This window comes from Ctenocephalides felis, unplaced genomic scaffold (genome assembly GCF_003426905.1).
Source record: "Ctenocephalides felis isolate EL2017-DRISC unplaced genomic scaffold, ASM342690v1 CF-g0.4_SCAFFOLD_01886, whole genome shotgun sequence".
In the NCBI taxonomy this organism is placed as follows: domain Eukaryota; kingdom Metazoa; phylum Arthropoda; class Insecta; order Siphonaptera; family Pulicidae; genus Ctenocephalides; species Ctenocephalides felis.
The window spans coordinates 50,674,091-50,701,981 of record NW_020538040.1 but is presented as its reverse complement, the minus strand read 5'-3'; the positions used below and the strand labels follow the sequence as shown (position 1 = coordinate 50,701,981).

Genomic DNA, 27,891 nt, shown 5'->3' with positions numbered 1-27,891 from the left:
GCGCTCCACACATTGGACACCTCTGCATTAGTCATAGACATAGATAAACATAAATGCTTTTCATGCAAGTGTAAATCTTATGGTGTAAATGAAGCCAAAATTAATATATCGGTATGTTGGTAGTAGCGTCATTGCTTACTTCATTGTTAATCTGTGTTTTCTTGTTTAAATGTCACGCGCATCTATTTGGTTTTTCTAACTTTGCTATGGTTTAGCCATGTACAAATGGATCGTGCCTGTGCTATTGCTGTTCGTGATAGCACCTGAATGAAAATTGATTTTGTATATTCCAATTGAAGAGTTCTATTTATATTTTGATTCTAGTCGGTAGTTAGAATATTTAAATTTATTCAAATGCAGTCAGAGAATGACGAGTCGTGGTTGACGGGATGGGAACAACAATGTATCGAGGCAGTTCAAAATGAGACTGATTATGAGGAAGTCCTAAATTCCCAGACAGATACTGTGCAAAGAAATGTTTGGAGTGCTTTTCAAGACTCTGCTACAGCAGTTGCACAACTTTATAGGGGTGAGGATCTATCTTATCAAAATTCATATGTCAAATTAATATTGTTATTTTCAAGGCCGTCGACATTTTGTCAACTTATTGATCAGCTGTTTTGGGTGGTCTATTGTTGTTACTTTGAATTCTCTTTTTCTTTGCAGAAAGACATACTGATGTTACAGGAGCTCTATGGGTTCCATTTCAAACTGCGGCAGGGACTGTAACAAGTCTATATAAAGGTGCTTTTACAATTTTCTTTTGTTTTTTTTTTATATAACATAAATGTGCAAATAGTGAACTCGAGTGTTTATGTATGCTGTTTGCATATTTACTTTCTTAAAAAGCAATTTTTTGTGTACTAGTGGTATAATAGTAGACAAAAACTATTTCTGGTTGATCATGCTTTTATATGAAACCACTAAATTTTTTTTGTTAAGAGTCACGATAAGTGTTTTTATTAATTATATCAGATTTCTGTATTTACAGACCTTAAATTGTTTTGGATAAGAATCTGTTGCAAGTGTGGTCCATTAAATTTAAGGTTGATTGCTTTCTTTGTATGGTTTTGCTGTACATGTTGTCATTAAAAATGGTGTTCAATCAGTATTAGGTAGATATGTTCATGTATAAAAGTGCTTTGTGTGCTTACATAATATGAATGCATTGACAAAATAGGTGATATTTTGGTTATTAATAATACAAAGTTCTTAAAATACTTTTAGAATCCAGTGATGGAATCCGTCGCACAGGTGAAGTTGCTTTGCAATGTGGCTATCAGAAAAGAACGAGGGATATAATGAATTGGGCCAGGAAGCGCAGGCGTACTATAAGACGAGAGGATTTATTAGCATATTTAGCAGGAAAGCCACCACCCCCACGTGCTGCTACTCACAGGTAATTTTTTTTAAATACTTTAGCTCATTCATCTAATGTTTTTAAGAAGCATTAAAAAATGTGAAATTTTGCTCATCCTTCACTTTTACTTTTATTTTACCTAGAAATGATAGCGTAAATAGCAAATATTTTTAAATTATTTACAAATATATCTGAATAGTTTTTAGAGCTGGTATACTACTACTACTAAAATTCTAAATTCTATATATATATATATATATATATATATATATATATATATATATGAGTGTGTTCTTGAGGGCGATACATCAAACAAAGAAAAGGCAAAGATTTATAAAATAATCTTTAATTCCAAACGTTTCGACATTCAATTTAATGTCATCATCAGTGGATCTAAAAACAGTATAAAAATTGATATATATTAATTATAAAATATGTGGATTGGTATAGAAACTATAGATATAATATAAGATTTAACAGAACAACAACACTTAACAACAAACAGAATATAAAAGATAGAAAAGGTAATAGAAACTAGATATTAAATAGATAAAATAGAAAAAAAAGAGAAAAGAGTATATATATATATATATATATATATATATATATATATATATATATATACATACAAGCATATATATAAATGCGTGTATATGCCCACGCATCCATATGAATGCATACATGTGTATGTGCACAGGGGCAAACGCGCATCCATATATGTACTCATCATACAAGTGTACACATATACATATATATGTGTATCTAGTTTCTATTACCTTCTCTATCTTTTATATTCTGTTTGTTGTTAAGTGTTGTTGTTCTGTTAAATCTTCTATTATATCTATAGTTTCTATACCAATCCACATATTTTATAATTAATAGTTATATCAATTTTTATACTGTTTTTAGATCCACTGATGATGACATTAAATTGAATGTCGAAACGTTTGGAATTAAAGATTATTTTATAAATCTTTGCCTTTTTTGTTTGATGTATCGCCCTCAAGAACTAACTCATATATTTCAACATCAAAATTAACTACTAATTAACAACTAATTTTGTTCAAATATATATTATTAATAAATATTTTGAGTTGGAAACATATTTTTAATGTATATTTTCAATTGAAAATTGAAAATCACACTGTTCGATATATATATATATATATATATATATATATATATATATATATATATATAATCACACTGTTTATATATATATGTATATATATATATAAATCACACTGTTTATATATATATGTATATATATATATAAATCACACTGTTCGATATATATATTTTCAATTGAAAATATACATCAAAAATATGTTTCCAACTCAAAATATTTATTAATAATATATATTTGAACAAAAAAATAATTTTATAATCCATATGTTTTGGCTAAAATCCTAGCCTTCTAAACTACTTCTGCTAAAAATAAAATTTAAGAATTGAAATGTATAACAATTGAGTTTGAAAAATTACAAAAAGTAAGAAGTACCCACAATCTACTTATCCTTAGTGTTAAAAACAGAAAATTCAATAATCCATGGTATGAGGATATGGTAATGCATTATACCATGTAATATAAACATTAAGCTTATAATTATAACAATATTTCACAATTATGTTAACATTAAATCATCACAAAAGAGTAGGTGTGCAATAAATGTTATCTGTAAACTAGTTATTAGGACATAATTTGTCTTAATTTGTTTAGTCTTAATAACTAGTTTACAGATAACATTTATTTGCACACTTACAAAAGAGTAAGTGTGCAATAAATACTAGTTATCTGTAAACTAGTTATTAAGATACAATTGGCTAAGATAATAACCGAAAGCTATGGATTGCACAATAAATTCTTATTTTTATAAGAATAAGAACAATAATTCTTATTATTAAGTTTTTCATTGATGTTAAGACCGGTTATTAGACTTGGTATTAAAATTATATACGGTATTTAAATTAAATTATATATGGTATTAAAATGTATATGAGTATGTGTCAACGTCAAACAAAAAAATCTAAATTTTATATGTATATATATATATATATATATATCTTGATAGTTATAGATATATATATATATATATATATATATATAGATATATATATATATATATACAGTAGAACCTTGATTAACCAGACTAATTATTGTCGATAGGCATCCGGATAATCGAAAATCCGGATAATCCAATGTATAAAGAATGTGTATTTATCAAAAATAACAAATATATACATAGATATCAACGAAAATCAATGTTTAATAAGAAATTAACATATATATTTTTTTAGATTATATTACATACATATACTAAACTGCAGCATAAATCGGGCAAAAATTTGAATTGTAGGTATGTACATACAAATAACTCTGTCGCGGTTGGTGGTCCGGATAATCGCAAATCCGTATAACCGAGGTCCGGATGATCGAAGTTCTACTATATATATATATAGTCAATCATCGGTTAACACAATCCGACATCCCTCTGAATGCATAGACTTTCTATTACACGGTTTTTGTTCAACAGTCCATAAGTTCCTTGCGGAACCTATGAGTGATTATGGGAATATCAAAAGGGTATTAATGTCAGTTTTGTTATCGACTTTTATCTTTTAGACATTATATAATAGCTGTCTATAAACACGTTTGAACTGACTACTTCATTGCGCCAATTTTTAAATGAGTTCTCTGTCATTTCATCTGTATTCAACTCCAAGTTGTATTTCTTGGTCTCCATGCATCACGATAAAAGTGGTGCGATTTGTACTAACTCTCATAGCGCGATTCCCATACTGCACTATACACCTAAGTCTGTTTTTACACGGTCTTTTTGTACACGGTTTTGATATAACACGGTTTGAAAATTGAATATTTTCAATTTTTTTACACGATTTTATTCCATTTAGCACGATTTGAAATTTTATGTATTTGAAACACTAGCTTAAAGATTTAAGTGAATTTCCTTTAGCGCGTACAAACAATTTTTACTGGTCAAAGCAAATGTGAATAGCACTAATTTAGGGGAATTTATATTACATTTAGGATTAGAGTGCATATCTTTTTTATCATTAATTACTATGCTTGTGAAAATAAGCATTATATATTTGATTTAATAAAATAAACATGAATTCTTGTTCTTAAAAATTCTTGTTTTTCACTAATTTTAATACGTTTTAGAGATTAGGAACAAATCACCCATTTTTGTATAAGATCAATGTCTTTTTTTACACGTTTTTTTTTTTACACGACTTCTTTTGGAACCAATCTACCGTGTAGAAACAGACTTAGGTGTATACGTTTCCATAGAACGCACTCCGAATTAGCCTGAATTGTATGTTAAATATGAGTTTTTTATAGCACAAACCGTATACTGTATATGATTTAGATTTTTTTGTTCGATGTTGAGACATATTCTTCAATGTTAAGTTGCAGCCAATTGTCAAAATAAAACAATGAATAATGAACTATTTATTTTATATGTTTCAACACGGTATGTGTGTCAGCATTCAGCAATTTTTTCAATATTGATACAGTATCTAAAATAATTTTTACAAAGCTTAAAAAGATTAAATTTAAAATAAATACTTCATTATTTATTGTTCTTTTATTTCAACGATTGTCTGCAAATTAACATTCAATATATATATATATATATATATATATATATATATATATATATATATATATGAAATCTAGGTTCTCATATTAAAAAAATGTAAGAAAATCCATGAAGTGCATAGAAAACGAGAGATTATGGCATTGATTTTGAACTTGTAAATATTTTTTTTTGTTCATATTTATAAAATTTACTTTTTAAGTGAGGATTTAATTTGACAAATTGCTTTTATTTTGAATAGTATGGAATTAGATTTTTCCTATCATCAAGCCAATGATCTCATCTAGCCAGCCAATAAGATGTAGATTAGAATTAGATGTAATGATTAACACTACATTTGATTTATTTCTATATTCTTTTAGATGTTCTCCAAAACCATGTACGTTATCTACTCAACCTGAAACTTTGCCTTTATCGCAACTGGGACCAGTAATTAGCCCTGTTGCAACCACATTGGGTCCTGATGCAGAATTGCATACTTTTCGAGAAGCACTTGCCATGAGTTCTTTGAGTGGACGACGTGCTCGACATGGTCCTGAGTTATATGCCTTTGTAACTGGTGAAATAGCAAGACACTGTAAAAGACCAGCCAGTCCTGGTGATGTCAATATGGAGTCTCCCACACATCATAGTAAGCGGGTGCGGTTTATGTAAACTGGTAAGTTAACTTTAACACTAAAGTAATTTATTTATGTTAATTTACATTTACTATTGGTCATGGACTGAAGAATATTCTAAGATTGCCAGTTTGTAATCCAAGTTTTTACCTGTATATTATATTTTACTAAATTCGAGGAATGAACTATGAATGATTTTCATAGTTGATTAAGGAAGTAATTTCTTTTATTTTTATGAGCAATAACATTGTAAATAGAACAAAAAGCTCTAAGTGAAGGTTGTGCTTGGTACTATAGATAAATATTTGATATGATACCAACTGTTTTTCACTGAAATGAAATTGATTCTTTGCAAAAATTGTTGTGAAATGTTTCAAATTATCATATTATATATTTTTAGTAATATATTCCAACATCAAATTATTACTTGGATTTATGTGTCATTTGGCAATAGCTTTAAATTAATTTCTCTTATTACCTTTATACAACTCATTTATGTTTAGTATATGATTAAAAAAATGTTTGATTCATTTTGTTATATTCGATTAATGCTTTGTTATTATTGGTTCTATTAATTTTTATTTGACCATAAGTTTTGTAATTGTTCCACATTCTCGATTATAATATATGAATTATCTTATGGTTATCATTATATTAAATTAACAAATGTATGTAAATGTGTAACATTTTTTCATATATAATAATATACTTTTAAGGACTTCACAAATATTGTTTTCTGTATCCAATAGAAAAAAATCCAAATTGAGGTGACATTATACAATGAATTGTATATGGAGAAAGAGGAAGTCAAACTCATATTATCTAGTTTTAAGTATTACATTATTTTTGGATTATATTTTTATGTAGTTACAATGCAATATATTAGATTTTTGTTTTTTATTCATGTTTTTGCAATATCTTTTTATAAATTAAATTCTTAAATATCAATTGATTTATGTTTAATTTGATAATTTTGAAGTTCATAGTATGTATTCAGATAATTATAGCATTTATCTATGAGAAGAAACTGAAAAATCTGAAAGGATTTTTTTTTAAATGTATTATGTGATAGTTACTTTTTATCACAAAAAGAATCTTGGAAACAACCGCTGATTGAGTTTTTATCAAGAAGTAGTGGAATATGACTTTTGAACAAATATGTAATAACTTTATTATTCTAATTAAATCAGTTTTACATACAACTTAATATCTTACAATATATTTAAAAATGTTTTCCAATTGCCATACAAAAGAATTCATTACATTTTCCACTATGGTTAAAGATAATCATTAGTGGTCGTTTTTGACAATCGAGTCTAGAGTGTAAATTACTTATATGATTAAGAAAAGTATTTTTATTAAATGATTTTGGATACTTTTAATGATACTTTACGCTATAAGTTGTAAATATGAACTTTGTAAAATCTTTAGGACAGATTTATTAGATTCTATAAAAATTCTGCATTTTTTAATTATATCAGTACTCCTGTTTAAAATTTACTAATGAGATTTCAATACGTGCAATATACTGACTTTTCTTTCATTCAACTTTTAATTTTGTACTAGTTAGGTTTTTATGTCATGAATTGGAAGCAAATGCGGTGTTTAAAATATGTTTGTGATCACCATAGATCTATGTGAGCAGAAAATATATTTAAATGAAATTCAAATAAATTCAGTGCTTCTGTTTAATTGAACATTTAAATTTTTATACTGCATTGTTATCATTTTGCTATAAAAATTGTTTACTATGAATAACTGTTATAATGTATTAAGTAGCCTAATAATAAATGAAAAACATTTAAATGCTATGTTTCATTATCACGTTTCTTGCATAATGTTACAAGCAAGGGGTCTGTGATGTTTTAGTTCTATTTTTCTTAAGTATTATTGATTGTGTACATACATTTAAGGTATGTATTGATTTGAAGGATCAAAGCTTTGCATATTTGAACACTCATGACGTAACTTGGTTACTTTGAAAGAAAGTACCACACTATGTAGATAGATAATTGATGTTGACAAACTTGTCATCTGAATAAAGATGTAAGCATTTGACAACATTTTTTTATAAATTGTATATTAATTTATATTTGCATGAAGTATATAATGCACATTTACAATCTAATTGCAAATAATATCTGTGTATATATATTTTCTGTAATTCTGAATTTGATGTTGATATATGTAATAACAAAGTCTAATAACAAGATATACATCAACAATAAATTAATTATATTTATATATAAATTAAAAACTAAAATGCAAAAAGCCTAAGTAATTAGAAATCTAACTTGTTTTATTTAATTTTGAATTTTAGTATATAAATTAATTTATTTTGACAAATAATCTTTATAAAAAAAACATACTATGAACTTTGATTTTAAATTAAGCGCGTTTGAAAATCTAGTGAGTAATAAAATTTTATTAAGTTTTCGAACCTGTTTTGTGTTGAATGAACGTCAAATTCTGAGTCACCACAGCATGATCAGTGGCTAATAATTTGTTGGAATACAACATATATGAACGTTTCGTGTTATGTTTAATCAGTTATAAGTGCGATCATTCAAAATATTATGAAGAAATGGATGATTTGACAGAAGAGACACAATTTGTTGTGGATGACGTCAGTAAGATTATTAAAGAGGCGATAGAGAATTCAATTGGTGGAAATGCATATATACACAATAAAGTCAATCAATGGACATCGTCGGTAGTGGAGGCATGTCTCAGCGCTCTCACCAAATTACAGAAACCTTATAAATATATAGTTACATGCACTATTATGCAAAAGAATGGTGCTGGTTTACACACGGCTAGTTCATGTTTCTGGGACAATAGCACCGATGGATCTTGTACTGTTCGCTGGGAAAACAAAACCATGTACTGTATTGTGTCAGTTTTTGGACTAGCAATTTAAGTTAATTAATTGCTTATGCTAAATTTGTAAGTTTATTTATTCTAATGTTCTTTGTGGCACTGTTGACATGTAAGATTTAGGTTTATTTATTTTAATATGAATGAGCTTAGAATCATGCTTACTTATATAGTGGAAAAATAAAAATTTTCAAAGAATCTGTTGTAGTTAAATTTGACCTAACACTTCAATTCTAGTATTAAGTTTATGCAATGATATGTTGTTTATTTCAACATGTTTTGAATTATGGTAATTGTTTATCAATCAATTTTGATTTCATTTATATATATATATATATATATATATATATATATATATATATATCCCATTCATTTTACAACCAATTATTGCTAATTATTTTATACTTATCTACTATACATCGTTAAAGATATAGTTATGTCATTGAAACCATGAAATTCACTTTCTATTATTTAATCGAGGTCATTAGGAAATTAATTAAATGCATATTGTCTATTTGTTAAGTTAATTTTTCTTCATAAAACTTTTGGCTTTTTCTTGCAATATTCTATTATACGATTTGAATCAATTATTAAAACATTTGAAAAAAAAAAAACTATATATCAAAATTAAAGATTTCATAAAAAATGCATGTCGGTACAGAGGCCTAATTCTATACATAAAACAGCCAATTTAATTTTTTGTGCTAATCAAGTTTTTCTTCAAAGGTTACAATTGTTGATGTATAAAGTCAATTTCAATGATAGTTAATATTATGCATATTATTAACCTAAATATTATCAAATTAAATTTTTTTTATAAAAGCTGTTTTTTTTTGACTACTATATTGCTGTAGTTTTCTCGATATGTTCGAAACTGCTGATAACTTTATAATAAAGGCATACTTTATTTTAAATTATTCAACTACAAAGACCATCAATGCAAATTGAATAATTAAAATCAGCTGATTTGTTCTCTAGAGACAAATGCCCTTTTGTTTTACTTTTTCCTTCATGCCACGGTCTGACCTCTCTTCAAAATTAATCAAATCTTTACACAATTTGTTTTAATCAACTTCTGTTGAATTATTCAAATCGGTTGATAAGTGATATAAAAATTGTTTTTTGGTACAAACAACAAATTCAAATGCTTTTTTCGCTTAAGGTTAATTTAAGAATTGTATCAATACAAAAGTTAAATCAACATTTAAATGTACATATTTTTATCAATATGAATATCACACACCATTATTTTTTTACATAAATCACTGGATAAGAACGTTTAATTTATGTAAGAGCATTGCAAATAGCTTGATAACTAAATAACTGTACAAAAAAAAGTAATAGGAAATGATTTTACATAACTTATGGCTTACAGCATAGGTAACATGGGTACATTTACTCGTAAGCATAAATTTGACTTAAATATTTTATGCATAATATACCTGAAAATTAAAGGTTTTTATAAAATTTACAGTGTACATTGTGAAAACCTTTATTTTATTATTCACAGATCAGAACATATTTGAAATATATACAAAATGTAAGTCATTAAAATGAGAAATATTCATAAAAATAAATACAAAAATACAGTAATATTAAGATGGAGTTTCACATAAATAAAATAGTTGTATTGTTCAAAATTTCTCTTCTTCTAGACCATGTTTAAAGAACATCAGAATTGGAACAGATTCACCATCTATTTCACGATATTCCATAAGAGCAACCATGCCATCACAATCCATTGATTCACCAGTGAACATTTGCATTTCTTTAAAACGGCTTAATATTTCTTTCATGACTTTGTTCATATTTGTTTTGAATACCTCAACTTGTTCTGGTGATTTCTCCTCTAATTTCGCCACCAATCTAAAATTTTAATTAGACACACGAGTTGAGTTTTAAGATTAAAATTTTGATAACACACATTGAGATTAAGTTTGAAATTGACATTTGAACTCACTTTTTCATATAATCTTTTAAATAAAGAGTGTATGATTTTTTATCTGAGAAGGCAAAAGTTTCACAAAGGCGGTGATTTAAGACCACATCAACACCAGATTCCGTGGCTGTTTCAGTTCCTTCATCAGCCTCTTCAGCAGATGGGTTGAAACCTTCAATTTGGATATCCCCTTGAGACCTTGAAACCAATTTGCCGGTCACTTCGTACAAAACTTCATCGACCAACTTTATTTTATATGTGTCTGAGAACATCTCATCACCTGAAACGAAATAAAAAATGTATACGTATCTTTCACAAACGTATTAAATTTCACTTGTCATTTCTACTCATAAACACTAAAACTTTACACTAATCCAACTCAAATACGAACGAGACATAGAAGATGATTTTTAGACTTACCAGTAATGATGTCTTTGTAGATCCTCATTTTAGGAGATTTAAAAGATTATCACAAAATAAATAATAATGAGTCGTCCCACGACTTGCTCGGAGTAAAGACACTACCGGAAAGGACGGTCATGTCATCGGTCAGAAATATGATATAGGGGATATCAAGTGTGGCAACATAATAAATTTTACATTCTTCAACTTCAGCGTCATGCGGCAAATGTAGCCAACATAATATGCACTACGTAAAAATAATTTTATTTTTGTATGATTTTGCAAAGTTGTGTTTTATAGGCAGGTTTTAATTATTCACTGCTAAGTGTTATTAAATCCATCAATAAACATACTTATTGTGCGTGAGGCAATATACATTGTATTTTAAAGTTTTATTGTGCTTATCATTTAATGAAAACTATTTCTTTAAAACGGGTTGCAATATAAATATCAGACTCACAAATAATATCATATGAATTTTATTACATTATTAAAATCTAACTTACAAAAGTCAAATATAAAACAAGCAAAAGTTCTGAGTCCATAGATAAATATTTAGTTTATTTAGTTGCTACAGTTGGCAATTTTATGAACTGTCATCTTGTGAAATCAAACACGTAACTGGCGAAACTGACTGTTACATTTGCTTTGTGTAAAATTATTTGAGAGTATTTCGTTATATTTTATATTTTACAAAACTAGATAGTATTGGGCCTATGTAAGTTTAAATCAAGACAAAATGGATAATGTTGATAGTGATCCGAAATTAGAAGATACGACTTTCGTAAATGGGTAAGCAATTGAACTGTCATGTTTTACATATTATGTGTCATTCAAGTTATTCATTTGATACTTTGTTTATTTTTAATTGCACACAATGCTCAATAAAATCACTTTGTGTATTTAATTCAAGTTGTTGATAAAATGAGAAAAGCAAATACTATTTATATTATATAACTAGTACAAAAATAAATATTTATATATTATTATTATATATATTATTATTATTATAGTATTACACTAATGAAAACATTGGATATAAATTAATAGTTCAGTACATATTCTGGGGAAATCCTTGGAAAATGAATGGTATTTAATTTTTTGTTTGCTTCAGTCTATGATTTGGGAATATGCAATACCCCCTTTCTCTGGAACTATGAAGAAACATATCTCATTATTAAACTCCAAGTTAAAAATGAAGTACGTAAAGTTTCAGTTTACGTGAAGATTATCATTCAGTGAAATAAAAAAAGAAACATGTATATAAATTAACACTACAATATTCATATACTATGGCTAATTCCGGGCAATAATTCCAATAGTTAAATTAAGACATATAAATTTGTGAAATTGCAAACAAAATTAAAAATTATGTTCACAATTCTTTAGCTTCAAATTTCAAGTTGTGTAAAAATTGTTGTAAGAGATTTTTTAGAAGTACATACTACTTGCGTGTATGTTATTGGAAAGTTTCATTCATAAGTAGTATGAGTATTTGATATAAGGTGATGAAACAGTTTAACATTTTTCGCCTAGGTTTGAGGTTTTAATTTTTTAAATGCTGTTAATATATATATTAATAGAGTTTTGGATTTCAAATTTAACAATGATCTGTATAGATTTTTTTTTAAGAAAACGGTTGTTGAATATTATCGACATTTCAACATCGACATGGGATTATTTAGCAAACAATTGCTAAAATTTAGCTTTTTATTCATCAAGTATCTTGTCAAATATCTTGGCACCTAATGTAGTTCTCTATTCTAATAGCTTTTTTATTTTGCGTATTGTGGTCATGGATATCACTTCTCAATATATAATTTTTTTTATCAGCATGCTCTCGAGAGGCTCTTTTGAATATCCATAACTTTGGAAGTGTGTGCACTGAACCTTCAAGTTAATATTTCATATGAAAGTACAAAATGGTACATAGCAAATTAGATCTTTCTGGCACAATCCTGATTTATTATGGATCTAATCCTTCTGATGGCATTGATAGTTTTTAAGACTCTCGTGCATAATAGATCTATTAGTTTGGCTCTAATTATGAATTAGAGTTAAAAAACTAACATTTCAAACTAATTCAAGTTCAACTATTTAGAACTAATTATGAATTTGAGTTAAAAAACTAAATTTGTGTACATAGTTGTTGAAGCCTAAATGCTGAATGTATGTGTGTACAGAATTTTTTTTAAAAATGTGCAAACTGGTAAAAACATATGGTTACGGAAAGTAATAAAAAGGGACATGCTTATTCAGTAATAATATTGTTTGAAAAATTGTCAAGGAATATTTTGCAATCATTGCAGAGTGAATAGCTGTCAAGTCTCTTGTTGAATGCTTTATTGCTTAACGATATTAGACAACCTTCACTAAATCTTCCGTTAAATATATTGTTTTCAAAATACTTGGGTTTAGAAAATCAATGTTATATTAAAGGGTGTTGATATGATCTGAGAGCATTGTTCTATACTGATTTTTATTTTTTGAATTATTTCTATGTTGAGAGATCCTTTTGTGTAAATTTTGGCTAGTTTCGCCAATGTAAAATCCTTGGAAATTTAGACAATAATTTGTATACTAAATTACACTAAATGTTGAAAGAGTGTTATCTGAGGTAAAATGAAGAGTTAAACATAATGTTTCAGTAGTCTTTACCTCAGATAACGCTCTTTCAACATTATTCACTAAATCTAAATTCGATCCGAATATTTTAAGTAACTTAGTATACAAATTAAATTGTCTAAATTGCCAAGGATTTTATATACTCAACATATATATATATATATATATATATATATATATATACCAAATTTACATACTCCTATATATATATATATATGAAATATATACCCTATATACATATGAATGCAATGCATGCAAAAATGCAGGCGCACGCCCTAAGGGGGCGCCAAAACGAGGTTCGGAAATAAAATTTATAATATATTATTTATATATTTTTTTAAATATAAAATCCAGAATACTTAATAGATTATAATAAACAATCCAACTTAACTATGAGACACAAAAAACATATTCAGTTTGCAATGTAATATCAATAGAAACAATTAACCAAATAATAACTCTGCAAATTTGTAAATTAATGTTCTACTTATTATTGTTTAATGTACTTATTAATTTTTTTTCGTTTGAAGTTAACGTTGAATCGAAAAAGAAATTATTTAGTGTTCAATCCTGTAAGAGCAAACCTACGAAAGTTTAAATTAATTATTGGGCGTTATTGGTGAAAAATGGTAAGCTGACTTAGTTGAAATGCAAAGAAACATATACTAATTATACTAAAGAAAATGGAAAATGGGAAATCAGTGCTTAGAAAATGGCTTGTTTATTCCGAAAAATTGAATTGTAATTTCTGTTTTTGTTGCAAATGTTTCACATCTGCTGAACTTTGAACGTTGAAGACATGCGTGGTTAGGTTTATGGAGCAAATATGAAAAATGGAAGCAAAATGTACTTAGGAACCAAAATCTTTAACCTTTTTTATACAAAATTTAATTATTAACTATGCGGAAATAATACAGATACAATTATAATTTGTTTGTTCCCGTTCCCGTATACTTAAGGGAATAAGTAATTTCTTTGCATCTTTTACTAATCTTTGGACACTTTAAAAAATAATTTAAAAGCTTAACTTTAAAACAACAATCTGATACTCTGTATCTGATGGGAAAATAAAGTTGAATACAATTCGGCCCTTACGATACCAATAAGGAGAAGTTTACGATTCAATTTTGGATATTGTAAATAGTGAAAATTTAATTTAAATTAAAACATGAAAATACGAGTGTTGTGTTTAAAAATCAAATACTAGTTTTTTTTTTTTGCTTTTTTGGCGTGATTTGTTCTATAGAATAAATCGCATAATAAATAAGTTAAATGTTTCAAAACCCAAATATATATTAATATTACACATACATTAGAAATAATTGAGAATTTAAAAATATTTGACTATGATCAACCCGCGAGTCGCCTGGATTTTCTAAATAAATTTAAATCAATGTATTTTATACGCTTTTAGATTTTATCTATTTTTTTGTGTACTAAATCCAGAAAGACTAAAAATTAATCAAAAAAAAATTACGTAAATGTTTATATAATTTTAACGAAAAACTGTTAAAACAGTTAAAATTATTGGGGGGAGGGGGCGCTAAAACAAATCTTGCATGCGGGCGCTGAGAACCCCAGGACCGGCCCTGTATATATATATATATATATATATATATATATATATATTTGCAATACTATGAGTTGGTAAAATACTCTTAATAGTTTACAATCCCTGCTATCATCGTTCGGAAGGAATCGACGCTTTCCGTTCAGTACGTCACATGACTGATATAAATAACATCGTGTGCAGTACATGCACCCGGGTCCCATTTAGACATGCAGCCAGCGTCCCATATTATTATTTGCTTTCCAACTCGTGAACAGGCAACGTATAACTGCCCATGTGAAAAACAATGATTTTCTAAATAATCTATTTGAAATTTGTCCCGCAAACACTAAGCGATTGGCCTTGCAACTTGTTATTGCGAACGCAAGGCGAACTGGAAATTGCAATCGTTTGAACTCAAACGGAAGACCAGTCGGAATCATTGGTATGTCACCAAATCGCCAGCAATATTTGATTGAATGGTGAAATTTAGTGCGTGTACATCATTATTCATTGCGCCAAGAATTGCTCGTTGACTTAACCAAGCATAATTCTGATAATTCTCACTGATGTTATTACTCGAATTTTTAATTACGGTGCGTGAAGTTCCAGCAGCTTACATTAAGGCACGATGCCATGCACAACTAATTTTCTTAGCTATAAACCTTGCGGAGCCCGAGACCTTTCCAACGAATGCAAAATTGTCGAAATCGGTTCGTGCGTTCTGGAGATATTTCGTCAGGAAGAAAAACCCGACTTATTTTTATATATATAGAAGATAACACAATAATACAATAATATTTTTTCAGCTGTATTTCGGTTGTATGAATCAAACTGGTAAATTTTTCACTTTCACTTCGGTGCAATATTGATGAACCACAATTCATGATTCGAACTACTACTATCCTGAATTAGTTTTTTTTTTTATAAAATGTTGTTGTAGGAGGTCTAATAGATGTTTTGTCAATTTTTGGTCGATCTGATTACAATTACAGCCACGACGCATAATTGTGCGATCCGCATGTCAAATGGGTCCTAGGAGTATCTTGACGTGAACACAGTGAACGTGTTAATTGTGTACAGGCAGACGAAAGTTTCTCAAACCGATATACAAATTTTAGTATATGGGCTATTACCGAAACTTTTTAGCACGCAATGAAGAAACTAGCATTATCAGCTTTATTACCTTCCCGCAGGGCAAAATAATCTAATGAGAATTTATGTATCTGTACGTACTTTTTTATGTATCTGTACGTACGTATGGGTGCAAGTAATAATTAAAAAAAAAAAATGATTTGTATTAATGGGAAGACGTGCTGATTAGTTTTTGGCAAAGGAGTGTCGAACCTTTTCGAAAATGCGGGCTAAAAATGGTAATTCAGTTTTTGAGAGAACGGAGCGTCCGATTTGAATAATCCAAAAAACGTTATATTTGTCTTGAGGAAACGAAGAACTGGTCAAACTCTTAGTTCTTAGTTCATTCCAATGTTTATCCGTTAGACTGCGACGCGGCGCTTACGCGCTTCGATATTTTGTTTATAAAATAGCTACGCAGAGCTATATCGTCTGTAATGTTTCGTACTATTTTTTCGAAACGGCGTATTGGTCGTGTGCTTTCGTCTAATAGAATTCATGCTTTGATCTTTAGCTTTGTACTCCCGGGCTTATTTTCGGCAGTGCGCGCGCGCGTATCATCTCCCATCTCAGCTTATTCTGTGAACGTGCGTGGTCCATTCAGAATTCACATTGCCTTTTCTTAAAACTCATCGCGTGTGTTTGTTTATTTGTGATTTTTCTGAATGGTCAATGTGGTTTTAAAGAGTTTGTATATAATGTGGTAAATTTGTGTTCGTTATAGAAAGGGTTAAACCATTTTATTTGAAATTATCTAAGGATTAAGAGTAAAAGTATATTTTGCAAAGTAAAGGGCGAGTAGTATATTATGAGTAATATTTGACAATGCAGCGGTTACTATGTTTATATCCTTAGTATGGTGAGAAAAGAATTGCTACTGAACTTTGACGTGTATTTAGTTTCAGTAGATTTCAAATAAATAAATAATGTTGGATGAAAATTTTATTATTTAAAATTTGATTAAAGAACGAAGATTTGATCAATGTGCGTATATTGTTATCATATCAGCACTTTTTGAAAATATAGTATAATAATAATTTGCAAAAAAACAATGTTTTGATTTTTATATTACAACATAAATTGATCAGGACTTCTAATAATCTAAAATCTAATAAATCCAAAATATTATATGAAAGTTCTTATATTTTTGATGCCATATTATACTCCCGTTCAGTGTAATTTGGAGCCCACTCGCTTAAAATTGTCCTATTACTTGTTTCCTTCGCCCAACTCTTTGCTGTATATTATTTTATTATTACGTTAATAAATTAATTGGTAGTGTACAGATTGAGCTGTTGCGCATTAGTCTATCTATTTATCTTATACAGCCTAATATATGAATAGCGCACGTGTACTTGTATACTCGGTAGTAGGCTATCTATTTCCTAACCTATTTTTAAATCTAAATATTTCTATTACGCATTTGACTATACTCGTTTTGAAGCTTTTCAGACTTGAACGAGAAGTTAACTATGCTTGAAGTAACTAATGAGCTAAAAAAACAAGATTCCAAATATATAATATTCTACTTTTTTAAGGGTCTTGCTCAAATTATTGACAGAGTCAGGTTTTTATTATACTTCTATTTATTTATCGGTATTTTCAACATTTATAACATACCTGCAAAATACAAAAAAAACTTAAGCTATTTGATGGTCGTTGAAATGGTTCTCTATAAAACTGACTTACTATTATTCCGCTTGTTATTTAAATACAATATTTCTTAAAAAGCTTAATTTAATAATAATTACTGAAAATGATACTTAAGTGACGTGCATGACAATGGATTTAGACAAAGATATAAAGATAATTCTACAACTACAAAAATTCTAAATTCGTAATTATTGATAATTAACATCTTGCGTTTTTATAAATAGAACTTAGATAACAACTTGAACTGAAAAAATACTTAGAAACACATTTGTTCATTTTATATAATATTTATATGTAATATTGACTTTATGTTTAATGTCTTGTAAATTTTATTGTTCAATTTTGAAATTTTATAATATTTGTTTCCTTATTTGAAGAAACAAAATATAACGTTGTACGCCATCAAATATTTTAATTATATTTACGATAATAATATCACAGCAGTCAAAAAAGTAGTTTTTACAGTATTTTATTAAGGTTTTAAAATTAAGAAAAAAATCTTTAAAACATTAGTGCTTTAAATAAAATAATAATAATTCATTAATTAAAATTATGCATATTGCTTTAATGTCTATAAAAATTCAATAACTCGGACATGTCTGCATATAGCTTATGTTTAAGGAACTTTTGACCACCAAATGTTAATTTTCCTCCGTATCTTCAAAATCGCTAAACTTGTTTCTCAAAGTACCGTTAGTACTTTAATAGTTTTTCAAAAACCGAATGGCTTATTTTCGCCATATTTTCTTTGTTTATTAAATGGCTGGACCGGCATCACTTAAAGTCAACTTTGAAATCGTCAGAACAATCTAAAATTTTTATTAATTATTACCCTTTTCTCGGAAATTTACTGAAAATTTTATTTCTATAATTTATCTTACGTAAACTAATATCATGTGAATATGATCGAAAAATTCATGTGATCTTTTATTAAAATATTTTCTTAATGCCAGTTAAATTCCGCTTGCGGCTACGAACTGAACCTAAAAATTGACATCGTGCCAAGGCATACGTTTTTACGAATTTAACTTTTTACAGGAATAATTTATTTAACAATATTTCTAGTATATTAATATGTGCATAATTTGTTGCAACTGTAAAACATGGTTAGAAACGTTGATTAGCGTGGTTGATTAGCGGTAGCGATTAGCACGGTTAGAAACGTTGATCTTACTAGTAAAATTTATTAACGAAAGTATTAGTGATGCATTAAAATTTATATTATAACTGCTGAGTCTATGTATAGTCAATGATGTGTGGCTATCATTTGCGAGGAACTGATTTATGACAGCATATTATGAACGAATTATTACATCATTATTTTCTTATTAAAAACATTATTTACTTTGTTCGCTTATTTTATCAACTTCGGTTTGTTTAGAGCGCTGTATGTTTCTACTAGTGGTGTTTAGGATCTTTCAGAACACCATTTTTTGCTAGATGCTAGAGACATGATAAAAAGATACGGCATTCGTTCGTATTGATCAGCAATTGATTGTATAGAGATTTCAAAATTTAAAAGTTTCTATATGAATGACATTCATATTTATTGAATGTGGGATATATCTACGATAAGAACTTCTTATTAATATATTTATAAATTTCATAAATTACGTTTTTTTGAGATATCTTTTATGCATTTTTCACATGCTACATTATTAGAATATATATATAAAAATTACAGGTTTTATTTTTATTATATGTTTTGGCTACATTTTTCGAAATCCTGATGTTGACGTCTTTACTGATACTGTAGCAACGACTTTCGAGTGACGCGATTATATTTTTGTTAGCGATTTTATTGTATACAAAATATAAAATAAAACATGATATAATCTCAGACTCCTCGTTGCAATTATATTTACTATTTGAAGGCATGTTATGAAGCAAATATATATTTTTTTGCGTAATACTAATAAGCTACCCTGTCAATTTAAAGATTAACGTTTTACGATTTTTTGGTATACCAATCTCTACGTTTACCGTAGTGATAATTATACCACATATGATTTACAAAATTTTGAAATTTAATCAAAGTTATAATTGTATATATTGTATAATATCTATTGATAAAATTATGAATTAACGACATAAATTAGTTAAGATTAGTACTACGGCCTTTTAGCATTTCATTTTAAAGTTCGAATTCCCTCATATTAACGGATTCCGTAAACCTAATGTTACTCTAACAATTTGAGGACTCATTGTTATTCAAAATTTTAAGCCTGAAAATATCGAATATTTACCGTAACTAATTAAATTTGTTCTATTAGACCTTGAATTTTTTACGAAAAATATGTACCATGTAAAAAAAATGGTAATTCAGTTTTTGAGAGAACGGAAGGTCTAATTTAAATGATTCAAAAAAACCTTTTACTTGTATTTTGGGAGGGCCGGCCGGTCCAGCGGTTTCAATCGGATAACCAATAAATCGTGCCTTAAGGCAAATTGCTGGAACTTCTCATATCAAAAATTATTATTTTTTTTTAAAACGATTAACATTTTTGAAGAAATTTTACTTCGAAAAAATTAAATTTTTGAGAAACTATAAATTTGACAAAAAATTACTTTTTTTTGAACAAAAAAAATTGAAAAAAAATGTTTTCTTTATTTTGACATATTTTGGAAATTCTGAACTTTTTTCAAAGCAATCGTACTGCTTTAACTGCATAGAGACGAAATGTCCAAGCGCGCAAGGTCTCCGAAACCGCTACACCTGCCTTCATGAAAATTTGATCAATTCTTTATCTTGTCAATACAAGTAAAATGTTGTTTGAATTATTAAAATCGGACGCTCTATTCTCTTAAAAACTGAGTTACCATTTTCGGCACTTTTTGCCCCGTATCTTCGGAACGGCTAGACCTGCGTTCGCCAAAAACTAATCAGCACGTCTCCTTATCAATATGAATCGAATGTTTTTTGAATTATTCAAATCGGTTGATCGGTGTTCCCGAAATCGTCGACGAAAATTTGTATCCGCACACACACACGCACACGCGCACACAAACACACATCCATTTTTTCTAAGGTATGCCAAAATACTCAGAAACCTTTAAAACGTAAAAATATATAAAAAATTTAATTTTCGATTTTTTTTGCGATTACTATAACGGGAAGTTAAAAATGTCATTTGTCACGTTTTTTTTTAAATTTAAAGCTTTTAAAAATATTGAATTACGATACAGGAAATTCCAGCAATTTGCCTTAAGGCGTGATGCCGTGCACCACTAGTTTGTTTAAAGTATAGAAAATGTAAGATATTTTTTTAAATAACCTTTCAATTGTTATTCGAATTTGAACTTTTGGAAGCCACAATATACAAAAGCTTTTTATCTTATCTCTATAGTTTATTTATATAAGTTTATAATCAGTCATAAGCATCCAATATATATGCCAATGCATTATACTGGGTGTGAGCCGATGCTCTAAAGCCCATAGCATTGTCCTGCTGCTGCAGCGTTTGTTAAGTCGAGTGTTAAATCAAAGTAGTTGGTTTCAGCTTGTGTGCAAGAGAAGACGTTTTATTACAGAAATTTGAACTTAAGTGAATGTATTTAAGTACTGTAGAACGAGAATTCTGTTCTTCTGATGTAATATTATGTGAAGTGGTGTGAGGTGACGAATGTTAAATACATAGCGTCGTTTTTAATTGTTTAAGGAAAAAACATTTTTTCATATAATGTAATAGAAGCATGTCCGGTATATTTGGATATTCAAACGGATTTGGTCGCAGAGTAACCGCTCATGGATCGGAGCTGAGTCCATTCTGGTTTGTTATTGTTATTAGTTGATTTATATATATATATATATATATATATATATATATATATATATACACACACCACACACATCTATATATTATATAAAAAAATATGTAATAATATAAGGTAAATCATGATTTGTCATTCATTTTCGCACATAATAACCTACGAGAATATTTATTTACCTCCTGCAATAGCGAGTAAATCTATTACAATTTACAACAGAAGTAGAAAAATATGATGCATGGTGTAAGTTATTTGTTTATTTTATACTGGCTACTCATTAAATTATCATAAAAATTCTAAATCTATTTTTATGGTTTTTATTTTATCTTACATTAAATATATTTTTAAGTACAATATTTTGTTTGTTTACCAAACTTTCAATTATGAACATTTGCCTTGTGTCTGTAATCTAACAAATCATTTGGGGTGGCATTTGTATGTTCACATACAAAATCCAAACTGTTCTTATATCTCTATAATAAGTATAATTTTGGAAAACGAGTATAAGAGCGCCCCGCATGGTACGGACTATGGCCGAAAATATTCCCTTAATTTCTCATTGTTTCTCATTGTTTGATATTCAGTGTCATCTCCAATACATTACAATATTATATCAAAATCCAAAATATTTCGCAAATACTTCTAATATGTTTTATTATGCCTACACGTTATTATATATATATATTATATATATATATATATATATATATATATATATATATATATATATGTATGTATATAATGTAAATCAGTGATTTCATTCGAGAATTTATTTATTACCTACCTCCTGCAAGAGCGAGTAACTCTATTACACAGAAAGTAGAAAAATATGATGCGTGGTGAAGTTATTTGTTTATTTCATACTGTCTACTCATTAAATTACTATATATAATATAGAATATGAATATATAATATGGCGTTGTTTGTAATTCACATGGTGCCTTTAAAAGTATTTTACGTAAAAGATATTAACGATATTGTAATTTGAATATTTTTTATAAAATAAAGCAAATGTGCCTCAATATAATATAAAAACTTAATGTTCATAAAGCTGTATACATAAATGTTACGTCTAAGTTTATTTGCACGCGTAAATTCTTGTTTTACTCTAATCATATATTTTTATTCTAAATTGAATTGTGTTTTTGCCATTGCTATTGCTTTTTTGTGCTCGTTTTATACTCGGCCTATTTTTATTATAATAAACCATTTAATTGCAATTTTATTTATAAGTGCTGTCAACAAGATATTCGGCTTACACATGCTTTAACTGTAAAATGTAATCTTCCAATGTTCTATTTTCATTGAGTCAGCATTTAGATGTGATATTTGTTATGACAACGTGCGATAATTTTCTAATAATTATTCCAACTTAACGATTAGAAAAATATATTAATACCATATTATGATGCACATATTACAGGACAATAAAAATATATTTAATATCCAATTTCTCGGTAATAGCATGCTTTTTTTATATTCGTACATTACCGTTCTCAAATAGTTAATGTTGGTTACCAAATTATATTTCGGGTATAGCATAGAATACCTGTATTTTTAACAAGAAGTTATGAACTATATTATAATATTTTAATTGCTAATTATAGCAAGTCAGACAAGTTATGTTGATGTATTCTATACATAAAGGTGTTTATAACGAGGACTGGATATTGTTTAACGAAAAGTATCCATGCATGCTTAATATTTCTGTTTAACATTTTGAAGTGTAATACTCTAAGTAACATAATTAATGCATATTTTTTATTTTGTAATTATCTGCTATTTTAGGATGCTCTTCGGATTTAGGTGAAAAATGTTAATTAAATTGCATAAAGTATTTGTTCTGAACTTTTGTAGAGTTTTATAAACATAACTAGCGTGTGATTTAGTTGTTGAGTTGAGTAAATTTTTTTGTTACTGTTAAGATGGTTATTGATTTGAATTGATGCTCTGTTTTTTTAAAATATTTTTTATAAAATATGCAAGTTTCCAACGAATTGTACTTTGTTTGTTAAATATTTCAATATGTGTATTCAAAATTTCAGTTTTCTGCAGTTCAGGTAGCAATTTTTTTACCTGTAATTTTCCTATAGATGGATATTTATTTAATTCTCGGTATTTAAGTTATCATGTGTCAAGTCGGTGTTTGTTCATACCTGGTTAAATCATGTTTTATAACTGTACAATAACAAGCAATTTCGGTGAAACTGCATTTTGATATTGAAACGTATTTTATCTTGTACGAATGTCATCATACATATAAGTTTTCATCGAATTTATATTATTTAAAAGCAGTTCGATATTTAAAATTGATTTTCGTTGTTGTATTTAATATTCCATTCTTTATTAGTTATTATTATTACTATTATTCAGGGCCGGTCCTGGGGTCCTTAGCGCCCGCATGCAACTTTTTTTCTAGCGCCCCCCCACCCCCTATTAATTTTCACATTTTAACAGTTTATCATTAAATTATATAAATATTTTTTAAAAATTGATTTTTAGTTATTTTGAATTTAGTACACAAAATATTAGATATAATCTAGAAGGGTAAAAATATATTGATTTTAAATTATTATTATTATCGATATCATAAATAAAACAATCCCTGTCATAATTTCACATTTAGTAATATTCAATATGTAGTAAATTGGTTAAGGATGTAAGTTCGACTACCATAGCAAAAGAATTAATATTTTTGTTAGATTAAAGTTATAGAATTTAAGAAATGCATTTCAGAAATAGTATTTATTATTTTGATATAAAGATCTTGATATCAAAATAATAAATACTATTTCTGAAATGCATTTCTTAAATTCTATAACTTTAATTTAACAAAAATAATAAGTGAAATAAATAAATTAATTTTAATTATTCTGGATTTAGTTAATGGCATTAACTATTGAGACTACTTATTCAGACGGGCGAACTAAAAAATCAATAAAAAGATGTCTGCATATTAGTAAAACCTATTATAAATACATACCTATTATATAATATAAATCTATTTGAGGCCATTTTAAAACGTTTTACTTGCCACGGACCACAGGTGGTTCACGGGTAGCATCATTAGGCGGTGTGGCAACTGGCGGTGGTCCACGTCCATTGTTTATCACGGAGACGTTGGCTACCCTTTGTCCGCGAACGTTTATAATTTTTTAAATAATTATATATTTCGATTATTATTTATTATATACTTTATATTAACTAATTCACACAATCATTGAGACCTTAACGCTAATAACTGCAAAAATATACGTGATAACCCTTTTTGCTCAATAACACAAGGACTTATCATTCGCACGCATACATTCTTGTATTCCAGAATATCAAACGTTTAAAATGTAACAGTATCAAAAAAGTTAGTTTTGTTTCTTTATTTTTTGATTTTTCAATATTTACATTTTAAATTAATGTTTTTTTTTCAGCACGAGCCCTAGTCACTTAGAAAATGTCAGAGAATCTCATATTTTAACTTTTACTTCACCTTTATCAAGTAAGTGCTTATTTGATATCTGTAATATAATATGCATGTTGGTATTCCAAAAATAAAATGAGATGACAAATTTCTCAAACAGGAGGGTGTATCTAATTTTCAATTTTTGAGTTTATTTACTAGTTCCGAAAGCATGTTCATAGATTGTAGTAGAAAGCATACTAGTTTGTTTTTGATAGGTAAAAGACGTAAATTCGGCAATTTGCTATTAGTGTGAAAATTGTATTCGCATATAACGATTTATATAAATATTAAAGCCCGAATTGTAGAGGATTATAATCGAATGTTTATATATATAATATATATATTAAGTTTTATAATGATTAACAATTTATATTTAATTTTATGTATTAATTATCAACGATAATTATACTTTAGCAAATTGAAACATTCGAATTTGGGTTAGTATACAATGAACCCTAGTAGAAACCCCAGCGAACTATTCGACTAACATGTTTCACAAAGCTAGAATTTTTTAAATGATTTTATTATCTGTTCATTAAGATAGTAACATTCTGGTAGACATCTGGCGGTTGCGTCATCATCCTTAAATTTTTAAAAATGTAAAAACAAGGTTTTTATAACCTGCTCCAAATGGGTCAATTTTTAGGGCGTATTCGTTTAACTGTTCAAAGGTATATGTAAAACAGCCAGAACATTCTGACGGTTACAAGGGTCTGCCAGTCTAGTATAAAATAGTCACGACGCACAAGGGTATGGGCACATTGCCATACATAATCGGCCCCATCCTGGTATTTAAATAAATAATTTATACGCCATTTTGAAGGTCTTCTTGAAAAAATCCGATATATCAATCTTCAATATTGTACCTCACCTTATGGCCGAGATACCAGTGAAAATATGCCAATTGTCCCCCTTTTCAAACTCACTTTTGGCATAACCATAACAGATATCGAAAAAGAAATTAATGATTCCCACACATTGGATTAGACCATATAATGTAGAACAATTTATGCCAAATAATCATTTTATTAGCTAAAAACGATAAAAAGAAATCAATTCATGTTTTCGGGTAGTGCGTTTAGTTCGACTACTTTCTTATTAGCATTATTCGAAAGTCTATTGTTTTTTTTTGCTGCAAATATTGTTTAAATCAAATTTGTGGAACACATTGAGAATTTTCGAAATTCCGATTTGCTTCGCGCGTCCGAACGGATTCTATGCGGGGTAGTATTAGCATTATTTAAAATATCATTTAAAAAAATTCTAGCTTTGTGAAAACAGGTTACTCGAATAGTTCGCTGGCCGTTAGGCTATAAGCGAAGTACAAAACGATCGAGTAATTAATTTGAACTTGTGCACATTATACCTAACTTAGTTTTTAAACGCTTATATTAAAGTTATTTATTGTAGGATATTTCGAGAAGAAAAACGCTATCCTGTAGATTTTCATTTGATGATTGTATTTAGTAAAAGTCGCCAAAAATGTGACCTCAACACCAGATTTCCAGTTTCATCGAATAGAATTTTTATTATCTCCACATATCTAATATAAATTAAATAATAATTAATTAATTCGTTGCTTTATTCATCTATGCTACTCATTTAACTCAACCATGAACCACAATTGGTTCAAAATCCTTAAACTTGACTTGCGATAAGAACACCGTAGATATTCAAATGAATTGATATGAAAAATCGTATTAATTATTAAACTCACGAAGGGCGTATATATTACAAATTATGACTATTTCCTGAATATATTTATTTTTTTATTCCTTGGCGTACTTATCAATGTCTCAAATGATTATGCTGTAACGCTTAAAATTGATAAATTCAGTTTTCAAACGCAAGGTCAGAATAATATTTAGTGATACTATACAAATATAAAAACACATGATATTTATGGAAACCATGTGTCTTCTAGATCGAAATCAGTTCATAAAACAAAATAACATCATGACACACGAAAACATTTTTATAACCTTTTACCCAATTTTATAAACCTGATGTACATCATATTGGAGGCCTTCAATGGATTAAAATTATAGTATCTCATTGAAATAGTAAAAAGTTGAGATTTAATTATAAAAACCGATCAAAATGGCTACTGGCAATAATTCACTAATGGAAGAAGAAATAGCTCTCATGCAACAATATCTTAATGGTGAGAATACTTGGTTTATTTTAATTTACAATTACATATGTTGGGTCAAGTAAAAAGTTCATATCGTTTATTTAGTGAAACTCAACAAATTTTTTATGGGGTGAAAATAATTTATTCAAACTAAATATGCTTCATTAATATCGACAATGTTTCGCTTCATTATTCGAGAGGAGCCATGATGCCATCGGTTGAAAAACTTCTGTGGTTTCGTTTGAAATACTGAATCGAGCGCTTTTTACAAGCTCTTTTTGAAATCAGTTTAATTCTATAAGATAGTTTTGGCAGAGATCGGATCGGAACAAATGTTCGGAACAAAATTTCTCAACTAACTTTTGGCAGATCATCAAATAAGTGTATGGTCGGGCTTTGTCATGATGGAAGACAATATCTTCAATTAAGGCCGTTTTTTCTAATTGTCTGGCGTAATCTCTTTATTTATTTAAAGTAGGATGATAATTAATGGTCTTGATCAACTGGAAGTAGCTCACGAATAACATTATCTTCCAATCCCACCACAAACACAGCATCACCTTTCCAGTGTCATTCCTCACTTGTAAACGTTTGTCGTTGCTCATCATAACTAACACTATGGTTTATTTCGCCTTCGATGTGTATACTTTTTCTTATCAGTTATGAAATGTTTCAGAAATGGTTCGATTTGAAGTCCCACACATCGAGCTTCCTTCTGTACTTAGCTTTATTAATTGGTTAAAAACAGTTTCC

At 28.1% G+C, this 27,891-nt stretch overlaps 3 protein-coding genes across 3 annotated transcripts; 2 read left to right on the top strand and 1 right to left on the bottom strand.

Annotated features, from left to right (window-relative positions):
* The first annotated feature begins 183 nt into the window (after positions 1 to 183).
* Positions 184 to 5,641, top strand: LOC113377615 (UPF0472 protein C16orf72 homolog). The gene is made up of 4 exons (XM_026617987.1): positions 184 to 529; positions 667 to 744; positions 1,228 to 1,399; positions 5,346 to 5,641. The coding sequence occupies exons 1-4, from the start codon at positions 355 to 357 to the stop codon at positions 5,635 to 5,637; spliced, it is 717 nt and encodes a 238-aa protein (XP_026473772.1). The 5' UTR covers positions 184 to 354; the 3' UTR covers positions 5,638 to 5,641.
* A 2,426-nt stretch (positions 5,642 to 8,067) lies between these two features.
* LOC113377908 (dynein light chain Tctex-type) lies at positions 8,068 to 8,671 on the top strand. Its single transcript, XM_026618362.1, has one exon. It carries the CDS (start codon positions 8,185 to 8,187, stop codon positions 8,518 to 8,520), a length of 336 nt encoding a protein of 111 aa, XP_026474147.1. The 5' UTR covers positions 8,068 to 8,184; the 3' UTR covers positions 8,521 to 8,671.
* Positions 8,672 to 10,063: 1,392 nt separating this feature from the next.
* LOC113376939 (translationally-controlled tumor protein homolog) lies at positions 10,064 to 10,987 on the bottom strand. Its single transcript, XM_026617060.1, has 3 exons — positions 10,837 to 10,987; positions 10,438 to 10,696; positions 10,064 to 10,343 (listed from the first exon to the last, which is right to left on the bottom strand). The coding sequence occupies exons 1-3, from the start codon at positions 10,862 to 10,864 to the stop codon at positions 10,112 to 10,114; spliced, it is 519 nt and encodes a 172-aa protein (XP_026472845.1). The 5' UTR covers positions 10,865 to 10,987; the 3' UTR covers positions 10,064 to 10,111.
* Positions 10,988 to 27,891: the final 16,904 nt, after the last annotated feature.